At 41.2% G+C, this 27,071-nt stretch overlaps 1 protein-coding gene across 14 annotated transcripts in view; it reads left to right on the forward strand.

Annotated features, from left to right (window-relative positions):
- The window catches only part of DMD (dystrophin), a 1,873,751-nt gene extending 1,860,628 nt beyond the window's left edge, over positions 1–13,123 (forward strand). For 11 of the 14 annotated variants that reach the window (XM_075265060.1, XM_075265066.1, XM_075265071.1 and 8 more), the window contains one exon: positions 9,476–13,123. In XM_075265060.1, the coding sequence (XP_075121161.1) occupies positions 9,476–9,573 (98 nt within the window). In that variant the 3' untranslated portion in view covers positions 9,574–13,123. Of the gene's footprint in view, positions 1–5,884; positions 5,917–9,475 lie in introns of all 14 variants that reach the window. The other 3 variants (XM_075265063.1, XM_075265069.1, XM_075265067.1) reach the window with 2 other exon arrangements.
- The last annotated feature ends 13,948 nt before the right edge of the window (positions 13,124–27,071 follow it).

Below are 27,071 nucleotides of genomic sequence, written 5' to 3' on the forward strand. Positions count from 1 at the left end.
AGTTCTATTGAACCAAATTTAGTTTGCCCACCATGTTAAAGGAGTTGTCCAGGAATCTGAGCAATCCGTGTGAAGTCTTGGGGAGGTGTAAATTAAAAATAAATAAAAAAGCATACTTGCCTGTCCTTGATGCTCCGTTGTCTACAGCCATTTCGCTTGAGCTGGTGCATTGGTGCCAAAACTCCTGAGCATCTTCTAACCTATCAGCAGTCTCAGTTGTCACTGGAGAGAGATAAGTGCTGTCATCACCGATTCCTTGTCAGCGACCGCTCAAGCAGATGGTTGGTCTCAGCTGTCACGTGGTGCTGAAGACTTCTGGCATCAATGCATTAGCACATAGCCAAACACCAGTGGCGGACAATGGATCGCTAGGGACAGGAGAGCATGCTTTCTTTTGTTTTACACCTTACTCTGCCTCCAAGCTCTAGTTCCTGGGCAACCACTTTAAAATGTGCCTGTATTAGATTCTCTTAAACATACCTGAAGGGTGTAATTATTATATTAAATCAAGGAACCACTACTTACGCCGATGTCTTATATTATCTCTTAATGCAGTTCCAATCCAACAGCCGTTTTGTTTAATTGATTTTCTATTATTTTCTCTCTACCCATGGGCTAGAATAATAAAACTTTCGTTTTCTAAAACTGTTGTTTTTTTTCGATCCCATTTCACAACCAGAACTCCATTGTTAGGGATTTGTGTTGGATTATTAACATCTGTGTAATAGAGATCATGATGATCTTTGGGTTTACTGAACTTTTATACTTGCACTGGAAATAGTGATTTCACTGTTGAAAAAGATCTATATAAAAGTAAAAGCTACTGAAGAAAATGAAAAAGGTTCTACTTTTCAATAAAAAAAAACTGAAAAGAATATACGGTATTCTGTTTGGAAGTTCTTTTTCTCTAACTGTATTTACGGTATATAGAGCGCTTACCAGGATTTGCAGACAAGACTAGTGCCATAAAGTTAGGATAGTCATATATTAGTGACTTCAGATGGCCATTTTCTCAGCACCATGTTTACAGTTAGTATGAAGGTTATCTTTAAAATGACAGACCACTGATCAGTCTTGGGCTTGGGCCTCTCATTTGGTATAAAAACACTTAGGGAGTGTTCATACAACCATTGGATGTCCGCTATATCCATTTTAAAAAATGCCTATCATAACGGACATTAACAGATCAGTTAAAAAAGAAAATGGAACTCTTAACATCAGTTAGTGTCCGTTGATGTCCATTTTTATACTGTCCGGTTTTTTTTTTGTTTGTTTTTTTGTTCTGCTTTCTGAGCATGCACAGAAAATACCACAGTATAACTGATGACCGTCCATTACCATCTGTCATATGTCTAGCAGCTGTATATAAAAATGGCCAGGTCAGGTGAGTGAACTTGTCCTTCTTCAGATACTGCTATACCCAGTACTAAGGGGCTGAAGAATATGGTTCACCAACCTGTTGCTTTAATCAGTTCCCAATATTGGGATAAAAGGTAGAGTTAAAGGGGTTGTCCAGTTTGGCAAATGTCATATTGGTATGTTGAAACGTTACTCAGTTTTCCAGTATTCTTTCTGTATCAATACCTTGTGGTTTTCTAGATCTCTGCTTGCTGCCATTCTGCTTCCAGTAGATAAGTCAGTCCATGGTCATGTGACAACACACATCTTATTAGTCACAGTACAGTAATTAGACTTCTACCTGGTAACGAGCCGTGCACCTATCACATGACCATGGACTGATTTCTATTCACTGGAAGTGGCTAACCTGTTTCTCATTGATCAGCACACCTGCGGTCTGACATCTGGCTGTGTAATACAGCCTTTACATTGTAATCCTATCAATCAGATCTTCCTATTGTATTAATTGTTACTCAAGCACACTGTCCTCTTGCACCCTTATATTCTCCTATTCCGGGTCTCAAGCTCTAACACACACTGCAAAATTTACATCTGTTACAGATGACTTTTACAGCTGCTGTGTTAAAACAAAACAGATGTCAATGCCAGAGGTCTACTGTTTAGGGGAAATAAGTGGTAACATCCACCTCAATCATTTATTTAACCCTGATGGATGATGGAGCACGTGGAATACATACTGTTAAGCAAAATGTTTCTGCATGAATTTCCAGCATTCACATTTTAACATGCGTAGCCAGTCTTTGTCATGTGGGAAAAAGGAAGCAGACTGCAGTCCATATTCTTATACTGAATCATTCACCTGTGCTAAAGCAATGCAGAGTACACTTGGCTAAATTTCATTAAGGGGATTGTCCCACCATAACGATAAGTGTAAAAAATAGGTAACCCGTGTGTCATGTCTGATTGAAGTAACAATCACATGTGCACTGCCGCACCATTTACTCTCATCCTAGTGGGAAGTGACGCATACTGCTCTCACCTATCTTCCACAGTCTCATAGGCTTTATATGGAGCTCAGGCATACATGTGTGACTGTTTCTCCTTCAGGGAAGACAGGATGCCTTCTCTTATGATTAATAAGGATCCCCGCAGTCATACACCTATAACCTAACCTGTAGATAGCTGATAAGCTGTTATGGTGGGACAAACCCCTTTAAAGGGGTTTTCTCATGAATGCCTTACTGCTGAATATGTAATTCTTAAAATGACAAGACCTTCGTATGTTAACTAGAACATAGAGCCATCATGCTTGTGCTAAATTTACTCTGCAGTGACTGCAGTTTACTGCTTCCCCATTGATGGCAATTGATCGACAGGGATTTCTATATCTGGGTATCAGTTGATCGTAGGGTTGCATGTTATGGTGAGACAGATCACATTTGTACAGTTATTTTCAAAGGAATCTAAACTGAGATAACTAAAAGCACAATGTTTGTTGAATCCTGGTTATTATTATGTTGTTGGCAAACTGGCAGATATTTGACAGTGTATCTTTATTGTACTTTGTTTTATCAGGTAAATACATATGTTTTACATGAGTAAATATATACATAGATTCCCTTTCTTTGATCATAAAAGTTCTGAATGTTGAACCATTATCATTGTAATTACCTTTACTTTAGAGCGAACCTTTCACCGCCAACGCCAACTCCTTGCATCTTTCAGTAGGTGCCGATCCCACTGATTCTGGCACATTTGTGATTTTTTTTTTTTTTTTTTTCTCTAGCCCCTAGTGTTCCTGAGAAATTGGTGCTAATTTCAGCACCAAATATGTGACTTAGGTTTTCTATCAGGTGAGTGGTCCCTTGGGTGCTGTTTAAGCCCAGCAGACAGCCTAAGATCACCCACTTGACTGTAGAGAGCCTAATTTAGCATTTTTGTGCTGAAACGAACAGCATTCATAGCTCAGGAACAGTATGGGATACAGCCCGGAAATGAACGACAACACTCTTATTGAAGTATGCTAAGATTTGGAGTTAGTGAAAGGTCCTCTTTAAACTCTGAAAGTCAGACGGGACAGCAGCCTGGTAAGAGAAACTGAGATTTTGAGAGTTGTTTGGAATACTGGAGAGCTTGTATATGCCTTTTGAATTTGTTTCCCCAGGTTAAAGTGGCCATACTTAGAATAGTAGTCCATTAGGCATTTATCCATCAACAGTTGGCCCTAATTGGCTTATCACATTATACACACACAGGAAAAGGACACGTTCAGGTTTTTTAATAGTTTTCAAAGCCAAAACCAGGTGTAATGGCCCAGTAGTGCTCAATGAGAGACAAGTCCATAAATACTACAGGCCATGGGAATACATGTAGCCCAGACAAACTGCTCGCAGTAGCACAAGCAGCTTGCAATCTGGTGTTGTCTTATTGAAAAAAGTCTCCTAGAACCCTCTTGGAAAATGCCCATGCCACCGATTCCACAACCAAATCAATGTAACTTCAACCGGTTAGTGTACCTGAAATGCAGAATATAGGGATCCATCTAGTGTACTTTAGACCACCGTGCACCATAATTCAGGGTATAGGACCAGTGTGATGTTCCTTTGTGAAGGCAACTTTATGGTATTGCCCACGTGGTCTCCAGACCAGTCTTAAGCTATCTTTTGCATCCAAGACAAAAGTGGGACTCCTTGCTGATGAAGATAGACCTTCACTCCATTGCCTTCTTGGTGTATGCCATGATAGCCTTTGAGAGCAGTAATGTGAGGTCAGAACACCAGTAACATGACATCTGGCTCTTAGCCAAGCGTCATGTAAATGACTTCTGATTGTGCCAATGCTCTTTGCTGTCCTAGGCTTGGGATCTCTTAACCAATGTAACTTCCAGTACAGAATGGATCATTATGCACCATTCTTTGAATCAGATGATCAGTCCGTGCAGAGGTTCATTCCAGCTCGTTGTTGTTCTCCCTTTAAGCAGAACACACAATGTTGAACAGTGCTGACATCTCAGCCTAGGAGTGCAATGTTCTCCCAGAGTGATAAGCCAAGGTCTCTCCAGTCAAGGATTTTGTCCCTCTCAGTTTGCAACAAATGGCGATGATTGTCACTTCCACAAACACGTCATCCCACACCATTGATTCCATTTTTTATGGCCATTGTTTCAATTTCAGTGTTAAGGAATTTATCAGTGTTTAGCTTTATTGTCCACTTTTAGCCAATCTTTAGCAGACTTGCACAAACTCACTTCAATTTACTCTTTAACCACTAAACTGCCCACTCCCCCTGATCTGGCAGTTTGCTTGTTAATGTTGACGGTGGGATCATTCATATAAACAGTCCTATTTTCGGACGGCTGAATGATACAATCTGATTGACAGATTTATTTTTATGTCACTGTATTTGTTGTCAATCTACTCCTTGTTTTGGTATCAAAACCCACATCACAGTACTTGAACATATGTTCTTACTGACAGCTGTAGCTAGAAAATACACAGTGACAATTTTAAGTCTCAACAGATATTGGTCACTTACATTTAAGGGTACACAGGTGAATTTTTACTAGCTGAAAAAGTCAGTTTCAGGAATTTGGAGCTGAATTTTTCCGCCTGACGAAATTCTACTATGGAATCTATTGTGAAATTTTCTAATTCCACCCCAGCCAGGCAGTATTTTTCCTCCTCCCATTCACTTCAGTGGGAATTATCAGGTGGAATGTACGTGAACATCAAGCACGACACTATTTTTTCCGCTACCTGAAATTAGTCAGAGGAAAAAAAAATCAGCGTCTGCCTCCCATTGAAATGAATTGGGAGATTTCAGGTGCAATTTGGAAAGATGTCAAATTTAGCTCTAGATTCAGCCGTGTGAACATATCCTAATGTATATTGTCTCACTCTTTGGCTTCATTCACACTCTGGTTGTGGGACTGCATGCTGTGTTTTTCTTTTCTATTTTTTTTTGCATATAAAAAAGGGAAAGCCACCAGATGGGACCAACTGTTTTTATTTTATCTTTGTCAGTCAAAACTGATAAAAATAGTCTTTATTTTGTATCTGTCAAAATTTATTTCCTGTTTTTTGATCCTCTGATAGATCAGAACAATGGATCTACATCCATAATGTGCAAGTATCAGTTTAAAACAGGGTCAAAAACCTTTAATTTAATATTTTAATAGCCAGAGCCAATATTTCATTTAGACAGAAAACCAAAGACTGACAAACAACTCTCCATATCTCAGCTTCTCAGACCCCAGGGAATATTTTATACAGAGAAAGGAATACCAAGTTTGACTTTTTCATTCAGTAGTCAAGTGTTAGAGCATTATTCATGGTGACATCTGTGACTAAATGTGAATGCTTTACTAGTAGTGTGGCAACTATTGCAGCTCTGCCGTAGCTGCCAGCAGAGGGAAATCTGTAATCTGACCGTTTTAATTGTCATTTTTATCACTGGTTTTCTCTCTTTCTTTCTTTGTTTTTCTCCTTCTTTCTTCTACATCCGCTTCTTCCTCTCATTACTAAAGGAAGAACTGTCCCTGGAAAGCAAATGAGAGAGGTTAGTGAGGACTGGGCTTGCTGCCATCCAGCTTGTGTCTGTCACATTTCACATCCTGTGCCTGGCATTTATGCAGCTAGCAGTCTCTTTAGCCGAGTGCGTTTTACAAGAGTGCTCTAACATGCCAACATTTACTACCTCTCATCGAGTAGTAGGACAATGGCAAGCCTTTGGGAAAGCTTGAGTGTTCATGATATTATTTTGCCCAGAATGAATTGAGATGTAGTTGTAATGCCCTGGCTCATGTGACGATTTCTCTTCCCAATCTATTTACTTTGGTCACAAATAATGATCCCTTAATTCTCTGTAAGTGGGTATAATATTGTAGATGAGATACATATTTGCTGCCATCCTCAGCGACACTTAAGCAGAGTGGTCATTGTACTGTGTAAATCTACATTCTAAGAAATTAGTACACAAATAAAATACAACATTTGATCTACAGAACGTGGTCATGGCTTTGTAAGGTGTTTCTACAAGGATAAACCATTATATACTTTTATAGACATTCTGCCATCACTATGATCTTGTAGAAAGTGTTGAGAGGTATACAAATAAACCTAGTTACCATTAACATCTTATATTTAGTGTTGCATGTGATTATATATGTACTGTATATGTTTTATGTGGCTTTCATATCATGGTATCTACTAATAAACTTTTTGGAATTTACCATACACGGCATTTGACCTAATGATTGTGTCTTTTGTGTCTGCATGAAAACAAGATTTGTGTTCATTGCACGCAGCCATAATGCCACATCCTGCTTTACATTATATAAATTTGTTCTTTAATTGAAGAAAGTCTATTAGGCGATATATGCCTCACAGCGCATGGTAGGCCACATAGAGACATGTGGACACATAGCGTATGTTGAGAAAACTTATTGCAATATGCAGATTACTTTGAAAAGGCTACAAGTGCAGTCCCTGTCCTGACAATTACAAGTGCTGATGGGTCATCCTTTGGCAACATCCCTGAAAATGCCATTAAATTCTCACATGTAGCTTTAGTTCAGGGTCATAAACAAAAGGCCATTGTTATTGCTGGACCTTGAACAAAAGTCACCATTAGAGATGAGCGAACACTGTTGGGATCAGCAGAACCGAACAGCACGCTCCCATAGAAATGAATGGAAACACCTGTGACGCCGGCCGCCGGCAAAGTCAGCGTCACAGGTGCTTCCATTCATTTCTATGGGAGCGTGCTGTTCGGATCGGCTGATCCCAACAGTGTTCGCTCATCTCTAGTCACCATATTTTATAGGTGCTTACAGTGACATCACCTCAGGTTGCCCTGTCTATCAAGGCCACGGGGGAGGCATTGCTCCATGGGAAGCAGCGAAACCAAGAGTCCTTGTGTCATTATCTAAATGTAAAATGATCACTATCTCCAGGTGCAGCAAGCATATATGACATTAAGTTCACAGTCCCACTTATAGTTTGGCCTGTGTGAAAAAGAAACCTTGCCAAAGTCCTGTATATGGACTCACTGTGATGCTCTACTCAGTATAACCATTGCTTATATGTCACCATATGATGCCTACATGTGATACGGTTATGCTCCCTTAGCAGTCTTTTTAGGGTATGGATAATTCTGTAATACAGAATTTGGTAGAACAAGCCTTTTATAGATTTTCAAGGGTGGTGTAATATGGATGAACTTATGCCCGTGGCTGCTTTATTAATCAAATGTCAGGAACATGCTCTAATATAAAGTCCAATAAGCTGTTCCTACCATGGATGCCACTATTGACCAAAAAATCCACGACAGCAGGTCTGATTTTTAACTCCATATTGGTCTGTAGTTAGTTTCTTGGGTAAAATAAATAGTGAGCAATTCATGGCTGAAAGCTGGACTAATATGGTCCTCTTCAAATGGCAAGTCTCCCTGTCAATAGGAAGCTTTACAGATGTCAGGTTTTCAGTACAAATGTTGTAAGGTGTACTGTAAATGGTGCAAAAGTTTCTTAGTAATATATTCTCTTTAGCTGCTCTGTGCAAGTATTGTGCTATTTGAAGTGCCAGTTCCTGTTATCAGTATAGCCATCTACTTTACTGAATTTAGCAGTTAGTTTCTGTGGTGCACTGATGGAAGGACTGGTCACATGGGCCTCCATTAGCAGCCATCATGGAAGCAAATTGCCATACTGCGAGAGTAAAATACTATACTAATAAAAGGATTTGGCATTTCACACACCATAACATTGGCATGGACAGATAAGAGTATATTAGTTAGGGGGACGTTCACACTTGTACCCCTGTCCACCCAGTGTCATTCCGCCAAGTTTCCATCCTAAGCCCTGGTGAAGCTGGACAGGGGATGGCTTCCCGGCGATCAGTTTTAAATGCAAACCGCCAGTGTCAGCTTGCAGCCTCTCCACGGGGAAACGTTCTTTGTTTGTTTGTTTGTTGTTTTTTTTTTGTTTTGTTTTTTTTTTGGGGGGGGGGGGTCGTCGGAAATGCAGGACTTTGTGTCCATCCAAAAAAAAAAAAATGGTTTCCCTGCAAAGAGGCTGCAGACAGACACCGGCAGTTTGCTTTCAAAACTCATTAAAATGAATGGGTTTTAAAATTGACCACCGGGAAGTTATTCCCTGTTCAGTTTTACAGGGCCTTAGGACAGAAACCTGGCAGAATGACAGGGCGGACACAGGCACAAGTGTGAACGCCACCTAAGTAAATTGTTGTGCCGTTTACAGCAAACTACCAAACATTTTTGCAAAAACATCCAATCCCTTTCAGACTCCACAACTAAACCATTGAGAAGTTGTGTAGTACAATTTGGCTTTACAGGTCTCACTAAGACCAGACTTGTACATTGTGTTGATTTCTGATTGTTTAATAGGGAATAGGGATTCCTTTTGTGGTCTCCCACATTAGAGGCCTTTCCTTTTTTTTAATAGGTTTTTCCTACCCTTTTCTTCAGTTCTATTAGGCCCTAAAATAGCTTGTTGCTACTTGCTCTTACATTTTTTTAAATGTTTTTTTATGCAATATGCAATACAGGAGTGTTGGGTTTAAACAGTCATCTGTATGAATGCTTCTGCAACATGGTATGCCAGTTTTCTATAGTGGAGGAATAGAATCCCAGTATTAAGCATTTGCCTATTTATCCTTCATTGTAACAGAAGACTAGCTATACATAATGGGAGGACAAGCATACATGAAACATGGTGTTTGCCATAACAGCCAATGATATTCCAGCTGTTATTTCTTAGGTTTAAAAATGGCCGCTTGTATTTGTTTGCTACTGGCATCTGACTGACACCATTGGTTTTCCTATACAAAAATTCTCACCAGTGCTATGACTGACTATATGTACTTTGTGTGGTCTGATAGTCAATAATCCTAACTCATATTTATACACTAATTACTATATTTAACATGTTAATAAAATGTTGTTATAAGTTAATTATAATTAATATAGATCTTCTCATGTGTAATAACTATGTAATACATGATAAAAAAAAAATAGACTAATTGGCTTAATTATGTTAGCATATTGTATAATTGATTTATTATATTAACTCTTTCATATACTATATTTTTTTCTGCAGGAAACAATGTAGGAAATCTTTTCCACATGGCCGATGATTTGGGAAGAGCGATGGAAACTTTAGTCACAGTTATGACTGAAGACGAGGTGTTGGATTGACAACTCCCTACACACCGCATGTGTTTTTATATACTATCTTCATACAACAAAAAGGGGATTAGACTGTAAGAGTTTACAAGAAAATATCTATTTTTGTGAAGGGTAGTGGTACTATACTGTAGATTTCAGTAGTTTCTTAAGTCTGTTATTGTTTTGGGAACAATGGCAGATTTTAAATGTCTATGCAATTGTACAAAACCAATAAGAAAACTACATGTAAAATCTTGATAGCTTAAAAAAAAATCTTGCCATTTCTTTTTATGGAGGGCAATTTTGGGTTGTTTAAAAAAATTTATATCAGTTATAATGAAAGATTGTAAACTAAAGTGTGCTTTATAAAGAAGAAAATATTTATAAAAAAAATCCCTTTAAAAAGATCTAAAAAAAAAAAAAAAATCAGTGCATTGACTTTAGAAACACATTGGCTTTGTAACTGTAGATCAACAATACCATGTTAAGTGTCATTTTTCTTGTGTGTTGAAGAACACGAATTATAGCACCAAATATGATACTGACATATGATCCATCTGCTAAAGACGTGTGATATAGAAAGAGCAATGGAAATGGTGAAGTCCCACAGCTTTTTACTTTCTTAAAACCTCTGTGCAGTCAAAATCTTCTAGAGAGTGATTAGGTTGTCCTGTTAACGCCACTAATGTATAAAAATCTCAAGGCTAACACTAGCTTGGAGCTGAGACTCCATCTGTTGCATGGATACACTGGGGGCAAATATTTTGGGGGCTTAACCAGCATTAAGAATATAGTTTATGAACCAGTGACTTCCGACTCTTGTGAGTTGATGAGCTAAACATTGGTTAAACCCACAAAATGGCCATTTTATGGAAGCGCAGGCAACTGCTACAGATTACCACAGAGAATGTTTAGCCCCATGGGCTTAGTATCTAGCATCAAGAATTTTTTCTTTCTTCCATGTTTTTGAAGATTACATTTTAATGTTTTGATTTTATAAAATTTTTTATAATTTTTGACACCCATGTTCTGTTGGAAAATTCATATATAACATGAGGATGTATGATTTGGGCATCCAGAGGTAACATCTACCTTGCAGAAAAACTGAAAAACTGCTGATGTGTTTACGGAAGCTATCAGAGACCGGGAATGTTTATGTATTTCCAGGCGTTACTAACCCAGGTACCATAAGATCATAACCAACATGCCATGGCATTAGGCTATGCTTCCAACACCATTAGAAAACCAAAATGTAGCACTCCCTTACAGCACTGAGCATTTTGAGAGTACAACTTCAACATTTTTGTAGGAATATGTGACTGTGCCCAAGTAATTGTCTATTATTGCTATGATCAGATCCTAAAGGGATGCTCTGCCATTGGCTATGTTATCAGCAAATGTAAAAGATCATAACTTTTTATTGGTCTTTTTGCACTTTTCACTTATTTTTCAGTTTTTTACACGCTCTACTGCTTTTCAATCAGGTTTCACTTACTATTCGACCATCAGCAGTGTAGTATGCTGATGGTCAAAGCAGATCTGTTGTAAGCCTATAAAGGAAACATTTAATAGGTTAACATATTTAGCATATTATTCATCAATCATAGATCTTGGAAAATGGAAGGCATGACACCAGTGTGAACAGGGTCTTATTTTCTGCAGTGCATGCTTAGCTGAAATCTGATATTTTTTCCAACTTCTATCTTGCGTGTATGGGCAGTTTTATGCACCTGTTTACACACAAATAATCTACATTGTGTTCTCATGTTATTTAGCTTATCAGGCCTACAACCCATTAATACCGTACGAACACATTTTGTATAGGGACATTAGTACAGGCACGGAATAAGGATAATTCAGTAATCAATAGGAGCCGGCCTACTAGTAGATAATTTCCAGGTAGGAAATTGTCTTCCTACACTGCACCGAGTACAGATAACTTAAAGATAAGAGAGAATGAAAAAGAGATTATGAATATTTGAGATACAAATTTTAGATATGCTGAAAATATAGCTACTGTGAACTTATGATGGAGCTTTGGATTAGCTGATATCTGTACAGAAGCAATAATAGACAATGCTACTAGAACTAGCCAGTGCTATTTGCCTCAGAGACGGGGAGGGGGCCATAAATAATTTTGTTTAGGGAAGGAATTGCATTGAAATCTAAGTGGGTGGTTGTTCCAGGAAAATGAATGGAGCATCATATCTTATATAAATTAATGTGACACTAATGTGAATTTTCAAGGTTACCTGGAATGTCAGCAGTCAAAAGATAAAAAAGGATTTTAAATCAATTGGACAAAAAGAAAAACACACACACAGCCAATGACGCTGTCTTCTGTCTGTAGGATATGTGACCTGTCAAAATCTGCACACTGGCACTTTGAGAATATCATTACTTTTCTATAGTACTTGTAATAAAGAAAGAAGCGTATAATAGCTAGATAGTCTTGTATCGTATGAAGTCAGCCACTGTGAGTCCCAACTGTGTTCTCTTACTGGAAATGGTCAGTGACTAACCAGCTAAATGCCAGGATCACCATTCCCGCTTAAGCTGAAAGTAGGGGATTGCTGCTTCTGAAAACCAAAAATTGTAGCTATTTCCTTATTTTGCCCTGTCATGTGAACAGCAGAGCAGTTGGAAAGTGAATTGCTTTAACTGAGTTCCCGAAAAATGATAGCTCTCCAGTAAAGGCAATGAAGAGAATCCATTTTCACCAGATACGTTCTCTGCTCCCGTCGGTGCTTAGATCAGCTGCATCTCAACATGTCAACACTTTGAAACAGGGTACAAAAGCTACAACTGTGTGTTTATCTTTAACAGTCCACACATCAGTATGTAAAATATATCCTCATATCTGGAGCCCCAGATGCTTCCATCTGTTTCACTGTTCTGTTAACAAGTCCGAGAATCATGACCGCTATTTGATAGCAGTGTTACAGTAACCGTGCAGACATTTATAGTAGTAATGCACACGGCGCGCTTCACTTGTTGCCTTGCATATGTTTTGTCAATATATACAAGGAATAGTGTGGTATGGACAACACATCGGGTCATACAGGATTCCTCATTGAATTAGTTATTACTATTATTTGTCATCAGACATGGCAGTCCATGTTACATCTACCTCACTGGGTTCTGTGGTGTTTGTAAACATTTGAGCAAAACATTGACCACACTTTCCATTGTCTCAATGATCATTGATAATAAACACCTATATTGAGATTTGTTTTAAGACCCTACAATAAAGTTTCATCCCAAGACACACTGACCATATATACTTAAAGTATGCCTTTTTGCATCACTCTTTGGCATATATGTGTGTATACATGTGTATGTATACACACATACAATTTACTTGTGCAACCCTCTTTTTTTGTTTATTTCCTACACGCAGCTTTTACTACTGAGTGTCTGTTCACCACATATACTTCTGAACTGGTCATCAGTATAATTTATGAAAAGTTATCATAAATCCTGTTTGTCTTGTGTTCCCAGTTATTTCAGGTTATAGAGCAATAATACAGCTAGCGTGTTATGTATAAAAAGAAAAACAAAATTATATATATATATATTTTTTTTTGCTTGAAACACACACAACACACTTGAAAGATGAGATCATCCTTGTGTCACAGGAGTCACAGTTTCTTTCACCCACTCAGTGTTTTTTATATATTTTTAGTTACAGTAGTTGTTTTAGTATATTGAATATTTTTTGAAGCTATTGGGTGTATTGCCCATGGTAAACCCAATATAAAAAGGTAGTAAACAAACACTGTACCAACGTACTGAATAAGTACATGTCCATATACCAGGCTTGTTGATATGTTTTCACACATCCAGGTACAAGCTTCAGCTTATTTTTAGTATTTATCCTTCTTATATAGAACTTATTTCACAACCTCTACGTCACATTCTAAATATTGCATTAATAATTTCTCATTTCATTTTCTTAATGTACTCATAGTTGAAATATTTATTGTGATAGAAACACTACCAGCAGTCGGACATTAAGGCCCCGTTCACACGGGGCACAGGATGGCGTATTTTGGTCCTGATTTTTACGCGGGAAGCCGCGTCACAATAGTACCGCCTGCCGCGGCTTCCTGCTCCGAAGTAGGCCGAAATGAATGGGCCTAGTCCAGAGGGTGCTGCCGCGAGACAGATGCCGCCTGAAGAAAGGGCAGCTCGCTTCTTTTTTCCATGAGCGGGAACAAACTGCTCACGGAAAAAAGGAAGCTAGCAGTCTGCATAGACCTTTATAGTGAGGGGGCGGATTCTGACGTGGATTCGGTGCCAAAATCCTCCCCCCTCTTGCCCCGTGTGAAGGAGCACTAAAAGATGTAACCTGTGCCATAGGTAGAATAAAAGTTACTGTAAACAGCAGCCTGAAATCTGGCAACATACTGCGGTAGGTAGTAAAACTTTACATAAAGCTGTATTTAAATAGGGGAAACAAACTTAAAAACTTTAAATTAAAAAATTTGACTAAAGTGAACCTAACACTAAAATGTATTAAAGGGGAGGTTATAACATTGCTACTTTCCTCCAGAAACACTACACATGGGGCTGTGTCTGGTATTATTGCTTATTCCCATGAGTTGCAATACAATACACCAGCTATGAACAAGAGTGGAGTTGTTTCTGGGTAACAGCAGTCACATTCATTTGATTTAGATTTTTTATATTGATTTTATCCATAATTTAGATCTTTTTATCTCGGTTTTTAAATGTTTTTGATATCACCTTAAAGCGAAAGATTTTAATCTACTTTCAACACTGCCTCTTTTATTTAATATTAAAGAATATAACTACATTTTATTAAAGTAAATGAAATGGCCTTGATTCCTCTTCACGTTTAAAAATCTTTATTTTTTTTTTTCTCTCAACTGCTATCAAAAGATTTAGTTTTCAAAGGGATTGCCTCGTTCTTCCCAGATGTCCTTAAGATAAGGTTCATGTTATGGTTGTCCTCTCATTTCATTTTATAGACTGGAGTGTGTGTGCCAGACTTGGTTTTGAAAACAAAAAGAATTTGCACGGTTTGAGTTGTTCATTTTGGTTTCTCTATTATGCATTAGTTTTGGAGTGTGTCTTTCAAATATATATTTCTATACTTAATTAAAAAAAAAATGAGAAGCTTTATTGCTGTTTTCAACATTTAGAAATTATCTTGTTTTGAAAAAAAAAAAAAAAAAAGCAAAGTATACCGCAAAAAGTTCCTCCATGTTAATCCATGACATCAGTATTCGGCATGTTCTTACGTCATGACTTTGACCATTATATGAAGTTGTGTTTTAACATCAAACACTGTAAACTTTTACTAATTATTTTTATATACATCTGTTTTATTCCTGCATTTCCACAACATATCAAGTTCACCAAAAATATGCCTTACTATTGTATTATATAATGCTTTACTCTGTATATCAATAAAGCACGCAATTATGTTACTTATAAAGTCATGTACTCTTCTTCTTGTGTCCTCTGGTTCTCTTCCTTGTAACAATATGTTATCTATACGCTATTTGGATTTCTACCCATTAGCGTAAAAATATTTCACGGGAATCAATCTATATTACAATTCTAGAATATCATTTTCTTTAGAATATTGTGTTCTGCTGTACCTCTGCTATTCTTTGAAATGTAGGAATAATTTAACACCTAATCTACAAACTTCTGTAACTGTAATCCACTATTAGTTATTCTTTAATGGAGGTTTCCATAGATTATACCACAGATTCAGTATTGCATTATTATTACATCAAGTTTTTATAAAACTATGTATAACCATATATGACTGCCTGTTCTTCTGTGTCTGTATCTACTTTCTCTCCAACAGTTAAAGGAGTATTCCCTAAAGTAGTGCCAGTCATGCATGCACTTGGGCGTTTCATTCATGTGAATAACAGGAGTACTTTTGGTCCCCTGTTCTCTTGATAACAGGAGGATAACTGTCTGTAATGGTATAATTCTTTTAAATGGATTGCACCAGACTATACAACATGCAGAATTTATCAGATATCATATATTTATCAGACATCATCAGAGGACAGTATATATTAAAGGGATCCTATCTCTCAGACATGATTTTTTCTAAGTACTACGTCGGAATAGCCTTAAGAAAGGCTATTCGTCTCCTACCTTTCGTCGTCTTCTCCGCGCCACCGTTCGCCTACAATCCCGGGTTTTCTCTGCATGCAAATTAGCTCTCTCGAACAAGAACGAATTAGAACTCTCTCCAGCACCGCCTCCATCTTCATCAGCAGTGTCCTCTTTAGCGTCTTCTTCCGGCGGTGGCTTGTAACTTTCGGGTCTTGGTCAGAGCAGACTGCGCATGGGAAAATAGCCGCTTGCACAGTATTGTAAGCAGACATTTTCCCGTGACCTGTGAAGTTACAAGCCACCGTCGGAAGAGGACGCTGCTGACGAAGATGGAGGCGGCGCTGAAGAGAGTTCTCGCAGTATTGGGGACACCCCCAGTGCTGTCTGAGCGCTGGGGCCTGCCGCCAGTACTGCAAGAGAGCTAATTTGCATATTGAGAAAAACCGGGATTATCGGTGAACGGTGGTGCAGAGAAGACGACGAAAGGTAGGAGACTAATAGCCTTTCTTAAGGCTATTCCGACGTGGTACTTAGAAAAAAAAACATGTCGATCCCTTTAAATATGGATATGTATATGTCGTGTTACTTCATCACATCACAGGATTAGTGACCATAATATTGCCACAAACTTGGCCCGTATTATATCAGTGGAAAATCAGCCATCGTATTGCAGTCTAAGGGTGAATTCACACTGAGTAAACGCTAGCTTATTCTGAACGTAAAACACGTTCAGAATAAGCGGCGTCTAAAGCAGCTCCATTCATCTCTATGGGAGCGGGGATACGAGCGCTCCCCATAGAAATGAATGGGCTGCTTCTTTCACTCCGTGCAGTCCCATTGAAGTGAAAGGGAAGTGCCGGCGTATACGGCAAGCTCTGCTCATGCCGGAGCGTACACGCCGGCACTCCCCATTCACTTCAATGGGACTGCACGGAGTGAAAGAAGCAGCCCATTCATTTCTATGGGGAGCGCTCGTATCCCCGCTCCCATAGAAATGAATGGAGCTGCTTTAGACGCCGCTTATTCTGAACGTGTTTTACGTTCAGAATAAGCTAGCGTTTACTCAGTGTGAATGCACCCTAAGATTCTCCAGTTTTTACCTTTTTATCTTCCAGTAGCATGTTGTCCACTTATCTACCTCATAATCCTGCATGGGAAGGTGCACTGGAGTGGTTCTGTATCAATCACATTACTACTTTTCTTTTGAAAGAAGCCTTAACCAGATGAGACCTCGCAGTTGTATTGGTTGCTATGTGCAACTGTCTGTGCAACTGTGCAACTGTCTTTTCTTTTCCACCACTAAACTCTCTATTGCAATTCACTACTAGTAATGAAAACATGGCTCTGATAACCATTCATTCATAGTTTTGTTTTTAAAAAACAAAACAAACGTCTGCCTTCTGTGAAGGATGACACATCAGTTTGATCAATAACTACGTTATGTGTAATGGTAAACCGTATGAAAGCACTCTACGTGCTCTGTGCTAGAGCGATGCATTTATGAGCACTGGATTGGACTTTACTGTAGACAACCAGCACTGAATTACTTTACTTACCAAGTTCTATGTCTAAAATTTGTAACACATCCAGTATAATATACAGGTAAGTGTTTTAATCAAATCTGTATCTACGTGTTCACTGATAACTTCCATAAAACTATTAAAGGGCTACTCCCATCTCAGCCCTTAATGGTTAAAATGAGAATACCCCTTTCTGAGGGTGCTGGGATTACAGAATCCATAACAGTAATTAGGAGTTACCAAAACAACTTGAAATATAAAAAAAAAAAAAAAAAACTTGTTTTTGTTTTTTTTATATTTCATACCCACTGGCTAACACGGTACAAGAACAAACATTTTCCTTATACAAAACAACTTGGCACAGCAAAACAAGTTTAACACAGCCTGATATTGTAGTAACAACATTGGGGCACATTCATTAACCCTGGCATATCGTACCGAGAGGTCTGCGGCCTCTTCATAAATCTGTCAGAGGACTAAGGGTAAGTTCACACAGGGCCGCCTCAGGTTCCGACCAAAATACGGGTAGCTGCGACTGGATGCCAGTGCAGATTTGGCCCAAATGAATGGGCCTAGTTGGGAGGGAGTGTCTTCAGGCGGATGTCACGAGGCGAATCCGCCTGAAAGAATGAGCATCTCACTTCTTTTTCTGGGACCCGGAACAAACGGCTCCCGGAAAAAAGAACTGACCTGCACCCGTCTTTTTGGTCAGGATTTTGAGGCGGATATGGCCTGAAAATCCTGACCAAAAAAACGCATGTGAACTTACCCTTAGTGCCACAATGGAAATCTATGCCAGGTAAGATCTCTTATAGATTTCCATTCTAAATAATGCCAGTAAACTGCTATGAGTTTTAGTAAATTAATCATGTTTTGTTTTTTTGTTTTGTATTTTTTTAACATCTTTTTAGCAGATATATTTAATGGATGCAAAATATAGACATCCACTTCTCTCAATTTTTTTTTGTTTTTGGAGGGACACAAAAACGTAGTATACCATACTTTTTGTCCTTCCAAAAAATGGACAAGTTAATTTTTTTTTTTTTTTTTTTATAAAGAAACCATGAATGTCTATGTAAACAGATGGCTATCCGTTATATCGTGTTTCTGCATCCATTAAAAAAAAGTTATCTGAATGGAGCAGTACGATATGAAGGGTACGATCACATGGTGTGGTCATGATGCAGCCATGCTACCTGCCATGGTATTCCATTCATTCTCTATAAACGGAGTGTTTCCACTTAATAGCTGTTTGGTAACCTACACCGCTGGTAACCTGGAGCACTAAATATACCTTCAGTTTGTAATGAATTTTATTGGAATACTGTAGCAGCTACATGACAGCGCAATTTTTGTCTGCACTATTTAGAAAAAAAAAAAAATCAATGGCGCTGCACTCCCTTTGTAGACATGGTACTAATTGAAAGGTTTCTCCATTCCAAAATCCAGAAATATAAGCAGGCCACAGCAATGGAGAACATATGGGGGAGGGGAGTGAAGAGAAAGTTAGTATCTACCAACTAAGCCCTGGGGACCGTTGTTCAAGTATGGGGACAAAATATAATGTAGACATAATATATAACTGATAATGGACAGTAAAATCCATATGCCATCTAACGTAGTTCGCTCTCTTGATTTGTTCACAGATTCGCACATGTTTCTTTATCACTGATGTAGCAGTGTTAACCTGAACTGCAATTGGTTAAACTGCTGAAACATATGTTATCAAAGGAGACTACAAAAACCAATGAAAAGTCACTGGAAAAGTATGACTTTGCATTGGTTTTTGTTGTCCTCTGTGATAAGACCTCACAGTGGAGCAATGTAATTGCAGAAGTTCGGGTTAACTGTGTATATGATTAGAATGCAGTATATATTTCTTTTGCCTTCTGGTGGATGAATGACTAAATGTGGATACAGTATATTCAACTAATGTGGACGCAATTTACATTCACCTTTTGTGTTGAATAAATGTCAACTGAACTTTGCAATGTAATAGTGTGTGCTTTGGTCTAGTTACACTTCATTTGCACTATGGTCACATCTCGCCAACACCATCACTGTACCGTGTACTGGTATCCTTAGATACCAAAGGAGTGGAGAAGCCGAAGGAGTGGAGAGTAATCCACAATGCTTAAGATGGAGGAAGATTAGTATGGAGTAATACAAATCTTAAGCTTTTTTACTGTGTGCATTTGGAGTGTATAATGATATACATATTAGCAGTATAGGATGCAGATTTGGGGTTTAAAATTTTAGAATTCACTTTCTATTCCACAATTTAACTCATGATAGTTGGCATGTTTGATGATGGGTAAACTTGTGTATATACTCTCATTCAAGAAGAACATCATTATCATCTTTGACATATTTTCTAACAATCCTAAGAAAAGAATTTGCAGCTGCACAAGCCTCAATTACTGGGCATAGATCCTTGGGGTTCAGACGTCTCAAATATATAAAGCCAAAAATAAGGCAGCACTCCAAGTCTCAATGAAAAATGCGGGGGACGTTTATTCTCCCTTTATAGCAATGTTTCAGCTCCTCAACTGGACCCTTTCTCAAACATAATACTAGATCATAAAAAGTGATATTTAATATTCCAAGCTTTCTAGATCTCAACAATTTTAAGAATGATCTTGGAAATCAATCTAACAATCACACTGGTGAGATAATAATACAGGTCTTTACGCTTTGATAACAATATTTCCTTATTGTCAGCTGCATTGTAGTATAGGGCTATGGTAAGGTGTTTCTTTAGTGACTATGTGATTCTCTCTGCATGACTAGTTATTTCAGATCAAACCTATCTTTAAATTCCCACCATTCTATCCATCTCCAGAGTCCAGCAGCAATGTACAATTACAGTATTCAAGTGATCAATACATCTCTATTACACGCAACAATCACTCCTATATGTTCCACATATGAGACTTATAGTGTTTTGGGTTGTTTTTTTTTTACAGTATGGGTAGAGAACACATTATTATAAGCATCTGCCCAGTGCAAATATTATGTAATACTGTGTGTGTCAAAAGATTTACATACATCTAGAACCTTGTGTGTAAACTAGTCACTGGAGATATGAAAAAAAAATAACCATATTTAGTATAATTCACACAGATTTTAATATCTGAACCATTGTCGTTAACATGGTTACAGATAAACGCAGTCAAACCAAGAGCTCAACAGGGGAAGGTTTTTATTGGTTTTTCAATTGTAATTTTTATTGAAAGGACTTTTGAAAAGAGGGTATAAAACAAGATAACAATAAAGACAAAATAAGGGATGGGGAGATGATACCCCTGGAACCGAAACAAGGAAACAAAGAGCACACAAGGAGGAAAACTGATAAACAGAGACAGGGGAGAAAAGAAAGGGGGGTAGGGGAGCAGGGATAACTAGGGTCAGAGACCGTTTAAAATGAAGTACGTGTCCCAGGGGGACCAAATGGAGTTAAAGGCATCTAAATTATTATTTAAAGTAGCGCTCAAGAACTCAACCAGAGCCAGAAATTTGGTGATGGTTGGGGGTGGGTCATGCTCCGCCAATGTTTTGCGATGAGGGTCTTAGCGGCTGTGCAAAGATAAAGAAATAGTCTGGAGGTCTTTAGGCACTGACCTCCATCCAGAAGCCCAGGATAGCAGGACAAGCCCAAAAGACATGAAACAGAGTGCCAATGGAAGAGTTGCAGCGCCAATACCCCGGGGGAACCACCGGGTTAAAGGCATGAAGAAGGGCCGGGGTGTGTTACCAATGCATCAGAGGTTTATATTGTGTTTCCCTAAAGGAGATGCATTGAGAGGACTTCTGAGCATGAGACCACACAATCTGCCACTGTTCAGGGGATATATCAACACCTAGCGCCTCCTGCCACCTGGACATGTAACGGTTCCGCACCGGGTGGCCAACTGCCTGGGTAGTAATAAGCTGGTACACCGAGGAGATGAGGCCTTTCATAGAGGTGCCAGCATGACAGATCTTTTCAAAGGCCGTGGGAGGGGAGACCTTAGGGAGCGAGCCAAGTGTATCAATTGAAAGTAATGGAGCCATTCAGACCAGGGAAGGCCAGAGTTGGCCACCAAATAGTCAAAGGGCCTGAGCTCCAACGACAACAGATCGACCATGTCAGCAAATACGATAGAGGCCCGCCGCAGACCACACCTTGACCATAGCAGAGGACAGGCTATCAGGGAGGAGGGGGTTGTAGAGGATAGACACCATAAAAGAGTGTGGGGACATCAAGGAAAAGCGGTGGGCGCAGGACGACCAGATAGATCGGGTGAAACGGATTGGGCCAAGTAGGTAAGGGGAAAGAGGGGCAGGGGGAGACCCCACCCACAAAAAGGCATTAGGGTGCATTGGGGCCAGCCAAAGTTTCTCGATCTCGGCCCATTTAGTGTAGGCCGGGATAGAGGCCCAGAATGGGATACAGCGTAAATGAGACACACAAAAATAGTGCAAAAGGTTCAGGATGGCCAGGCCCCCACTCTCCCTCCCCGCCAGCATGACCGAGCGAGGTATTCGGTGTCTTTTAGCCTGCCAGATAAACCGAAAAATAGCCCTCTGAAACTAGCGAGTTCAGTGTGCGGAACTTCGACAGGAAGCGTTTCAAAATAGTACAAAAGCTTCAGGAGGATAGTCATTTTAACGGCAGATATTCTCCCCAGGAGAGAAATAGGGAGGGGAAGCCATTTATCAAGGAGGGCCATTTATCAAGGAGGGCCAACACTAGAGAGGAGAGAGACTGTATTCAAAAGGACTTAGACACACTGGAACAATGGGCTGAGGCGAACAAAATGGTATTTAACAGGGACAAATGCAAAGTTCTACATCTGGGTAACAGAAATGTAAAAAACATATATAGTATGGGAGGAATAGAACTAAGTGATAGCATAGGGGAAAAGGACTTGGGCATAATAGTAGATCACAAATTCAACATGAGCCAACAGTGCGGTGCTGCTGCAAAAAAGGCTAATAAAATTCTGGGATGTATTAAGACAAGCATTGAATCTAGATCAAGAGAGGTCATTATTCCGCTGTACTCTTCCCTGGTCAGACCACACCTGGAATACTGTGTACAGTTCTGGGCGCGTCAATTCAAAAAAGACATCGATATATTGGAGCAAGTCCAGAGAAGAGCAACCAAAATGGTGGAAGGTCTGCAAACCATGTCCTATGAGGAGCGGCTAAAAGAACTGGGATTGTTTAGTTTGCAGAAGAGAAGGCTGAGGGGAGATTTAATAGCAGTCTACAAATATCTGAAAGGTAGTCACAGTGCAGAGGGATCTACCCTATTCTCATTAGCACAAGGAAGTACAAGAAGCAATGGGATGAAACTAAAGGGAAAGAGATACAGATTAGACATTAGGAAAAACTTTCTGACAGTGAGGGCAGTGAGAGAGTGGAATAGGCTGCCACGGGAGGTGGTGGGCGCTCCATCAATGGAAATCTTCAAGCGGAATCTGGATAAACATATAGCTGGGATGATTTAGGAAAACCTGCACTCGCAGGGGGTTGGACCCGATGGCCCTTGAGGTCCCTTCCAACTCTACCATACCATACCATATAATTACTGGAAGAGGTGCATGAAATTCGCAGAGTAGAGGGAGGGATAAGTCGACGAGATCTGAATCCCCAAATAACGGAGTGAGGACGTCCACCATTGAATGTCATAGTTGACGCGGAGTTGAGCAAGGTCGTCCCGTGGGACATTAAGGGGAAGCGCCTTGGTCTTGGAGGGATTGACTTTATAACCCTAAAAAGTGCCATAAGTGTGAAGCAGATGAAGAAGATTGGGAAGGGTAGTGTGGGGGGAGTTGAGAGTGAGGAGGATGTCATCGGCAAAGAGAGAAACCTTGAATTCCCTCTCTCTAACCATAATCCCCTTGACATCAGGTTTGCGACGTATCGTGGCAACGAGGGGTTCAATAGAGAGTGCAAAAATTAGGAGAGAAATGGGGCAGCCCTGGCGTGTGCCATTACGGATAGAGAAGGAAGGGGAAGAGGCATGGGGGAGCCGAATCGCAGCCGAGGGACTGGAGTAGAGTGAACGAATAGCTGCCAAGAAGGGCCCCGAAAACCCAAAGGCCTCCAGAGTAGCCAACATAAAAGACCAATCAAGGCGGTCAAAGGCCTTCTTGGCGTCTAGACTTAAAAGGAGGCCTGGGGTGGAATAATGATTGGCTACCTCTTCCAAGTCCACTGTTCTCCTGGTATTATCACACCCCTGGCGGCAGGGGACAAAGCCCACTTGGTCTTTGTGGACAAGGAGAGGGAGCCAAGCATTCAGTCTATTGGCCAAAATTTTAGTGAAGTATTTAAGATCCGTGTTAAGCAAGGTTATTGGGTGGTAGCTAGCGCAGTCTCGTGGGTCTTTGCCCGGCTTAAGGATCAAGTTAAGAAGGGAGTGTAGCATCAAGGGAGGGATCGGGGAGTCCGAGAGGAAAGAGTTAAAGAGAGAGAGAAGATAGGTTGAGAGTTCGCCCTGAAAGACCTTATAGTAGCCATAAGTGAAGCCGTGAAGAGACTTGCCATTCGGAAGATCTTTAAGGGCGCCCGCCAACTCCTCCGCTGAAATGGGAGAGTTCAGAGAGGCCAAAACACTGGAAGAGAGGCGCAGTAATCGACAATCAGCCAGGTAGTCTGCCAGGAGAGAGGCGCCACCAGCTTGGGCGAGCATGCGGGGGGTAGGAAGGTTGTACAGTTTAGAGAAGTAGGAGTGGAACGCCTGAGCAATCGCATCTGGGTGGTTTTGAAGAGTACCAGAGGAATCATGGACCGAGTGGGGAGTAGAGGCAGCCCGCTGATCCCTAAGGGTCCTAGCCAGTAAAGTGTGGGACTTATTGCCTCATTCAAAATATCACTGGTGGGAATATAGGAGAAGTCATTGAACATGACAGGTCTCCAGAGCACTAAGATCCGCCTGAGCAAGGACCAAGCGACGGAGGGCTCCCAGGGATTGGCGAGCCACCAGAGCAACAACCAGAGAGGAAATATGGGAGCGGAGAAGCCGATCCTGGGCCAGTCTGTCGCGCTTAAGCCTAGAAACCAATGTGATACAATGGCCTCTCATAACAGCCTTGTGGGCTTCCCAGAGGACAGCGGGAGAGTCCACCGAGCCCAGGTTATCCTGAAAAAAGTTGGACAAATGTGTGCGTAGGGCAGATATGGATGCTGGGGACGTGAGCAGAGACTCGTTGAGGTGCCAGTGGCAACGGCGTACGTTATGCAGAGTGGGGGAAAGGGTAACTGCTACAGGAGCATGATCAGACCATGAGAGGGGGCCGATGTCAGTATCTTCAGGTCGGGGCATTCCCAAAAAAAAGTCTATGCGGATGCAAGTATTATGGGGGTGGGAAAAAAAAAGTATAGGAGCGCGCTGTGGGATTGTCAACACGCCAGAGGTCATACAGGGAATGGGAGCAGATCAATCGGCGAAACTCCCAGGCCAGCAGCGCCTGGGGACGAAGGAGAGGGGCTAAAGGGACTGACAGCCGATCCACCCGTGCAGAGAAGAGCATATTGAAGTCCCGTCCTAAGAGCCAAGCCGCCGGTGGAAAAGAGCGTAAGTGTGAGAGGACTCGACGGAGGAAGGAAATCTGTGCGGAGTTAGGAAAATAAACATTACAGAGGAGGATGGGGGAACCATGTAAAAGACCTTCCAAGATTATATAACGGCCACCAGGATCGATATGGGACGCAGTGATTGTAATTGGACACGAACGGGAAAGGAGAATAGCAACTCCCACCCTACGACGGTCATGGAAAGCAGAGAAAGCTGTGGGGAAATGGTGTCTGGCAAAATTAAATGTTCCCGATTGGTCAAAGTGGGTCTCCTGGAGGAATGCCACGTCAGCGCACAGAGTGCGGAGCTCCCTGAGGACAAGACATCGTTTTGCGTCAGAACCCAGGCCCTTAACATTAATCAACACACACCTAACCATTGGTACCCAAGGGGGGGAACAGCGGCAGATTGAGGGCAGGCTCACCCACTCCTGAAGAAACCGGCAGGACACTTCGGGGAGGGCAGGATCCGCAAGTTCCCGGGAGAGCACCCTGTCTAGACATAACCAGCGAAGGAACACCCCAGGCAACACAGAAGAGTCTCGAGACCTAGAAAAAGGGGAGAAGAAAGGGGGGAGGAGAAACACAAAAATAAGAAATAAAACAACAGTGACATTGCAAAAACAGAAAAAACGTTAAACATGCTAATGAGTCCAAATAGGTTGGCTGGGGCTAGATCTCCTGGCCGGGGGCCACAAAAAGATGTCCGAGTGGGAGTCACCATAGGAGCGGATTTGATCGTGGTCATCTTCCAGGGTATCAACCCGGTTTGCAATGTGCTGAAAGTCCTGTCTCAAAGCCGAGATTTCCGTGCGGATTTCTGCACAGCAAGCAGCTGTAACCGTAGTAACCAGAGAAGCAAAGTCCTCCTTAGAAGGTCAATGAGCAAGGTATTTCAACCACGGTGGTGGGACAGAGGAAGCCATAGGAGATGAAGGCTGGGAGGCAGAGGAGGGCTGTGTAATGGCGGCAAAAGGGGACAGTGATGGGGTTGCCCCCAAGTCGGAGTTCCCCTCCATAAAGGTCAGAGGAGATGGTGATGGGTGTCCAGTAATAGGGGGCTGTAGGAGTGGAGGAGGGAGGTAGAGGCCAGCAGGGTCTTGGGAGGGTGCACACAATGCCTGGGCTGATGGAGCAGGCTCTGATAAAGCAGTCGGAAGGCCTGGGGCAGAGGGAGCACGTTGGGGGAGCGGGGGAGGGGCGGCAGACAGTGCAGGGCCCATGCTCCCCTTGCTGGGTACCTGGTAAGTTGCAGAGTCCACAGCAGCAGGCTGGATGGAGGCAGCAGAGACCAGAGACGTGTCCCCTCCAGGAGAGGATTGCAGAGACGTAGATGATCCCGGGCAGTAGTGCGGGAGCCCAGAGGAAGTGCTCGCAGCAGAGAGAGGCGGTGCAGCTAGGGAACATGGCCTCCGCCTCGTGGAGGATCGCACTGCTGGAAGCCCCTGATGGAGGTATGCGGTAAGTGTAGCTTGTCCGGGGGGGGGAGAGGGGGGAGCAGGAGCGTTTGAAGAGGCAGTTCTGGCAGTCTTTCTACCCATGGGGAGGCACTCAGCAGCGGTGGGTCCCAAATCTTAGCCGGCAGGGGAGGAGCGCATCCAACACGCGTCCTACTCCATGAACGTCTTGGTCACGCCCCCCAGGGGGGTGGAAGGCTTTTAATTGAGAGGTTTTTGTTATGAAACTTGGCTCTTTAAATCTCTAGGGTAGCTAGCTTGTGGCTTTAAAGACAGTCCTTCCTGGAAAAAGTATGCAAACTAGCTTTCCTCTAGAAGAAAGAAACTTTCTTTAGGAAGCTACCATACAAATCACTGTCAGGATAGACTATCAATATTAGATAGGTGGAGTGTGAGATTCTGCTCCCAAACTGACCAGCTGTTTGAAGGCTGTGGCATTTGGACAGACATTAAGGTCCTTTCTTATTGACCATGACGTTATATTTGCCAGTCATGTGATTCTTCTGCAGCTCAGTTCTATTCATATCCTCAGGAACATGTGGTTTTATATACCAGTCGAAAGCCGACAGTGCCCTGAATTTAGCACACAGTCGGCTTTCCCGTTAGGTGCCCTGGGGCAAAAGATATCGATCTCAGCCGACTGTCAGAAGGGCATTTCGCCCCCTGTGACAGTACAGTGCTATGAATGAGTACTGTTGGGAAGGGGGGAGGGGAGGCTTTCCTCACAGCCCAGGTAGACTGTCAGGAATGCCCTTCTGACAGTGGGCTTAGATGTATATCTCTTGCCCCAGGGCACATAACAGGAATGGTCAGCTTTCTAGTAGACATGAAAGGTCACCTTTAATTCACACATTTAGAAAAATAATTCAATAACTAA

This window comes from Leptodactylus fuscus, chromosome 2 (assembly GCF_031893055.1).
Source record: "Leptodactylus fuscus isolate aLepFus1 chromosome 2, aLepFus1.hap2, whole genome shotgun sequence".
In the NCBI taxonomy this organism is placed as follows: Eukaryota; Metazoa; Chordata; class Amphibia; order Anura; family Leptodactylidae; genus Leptodactylus; species Leptodactylus fuscus.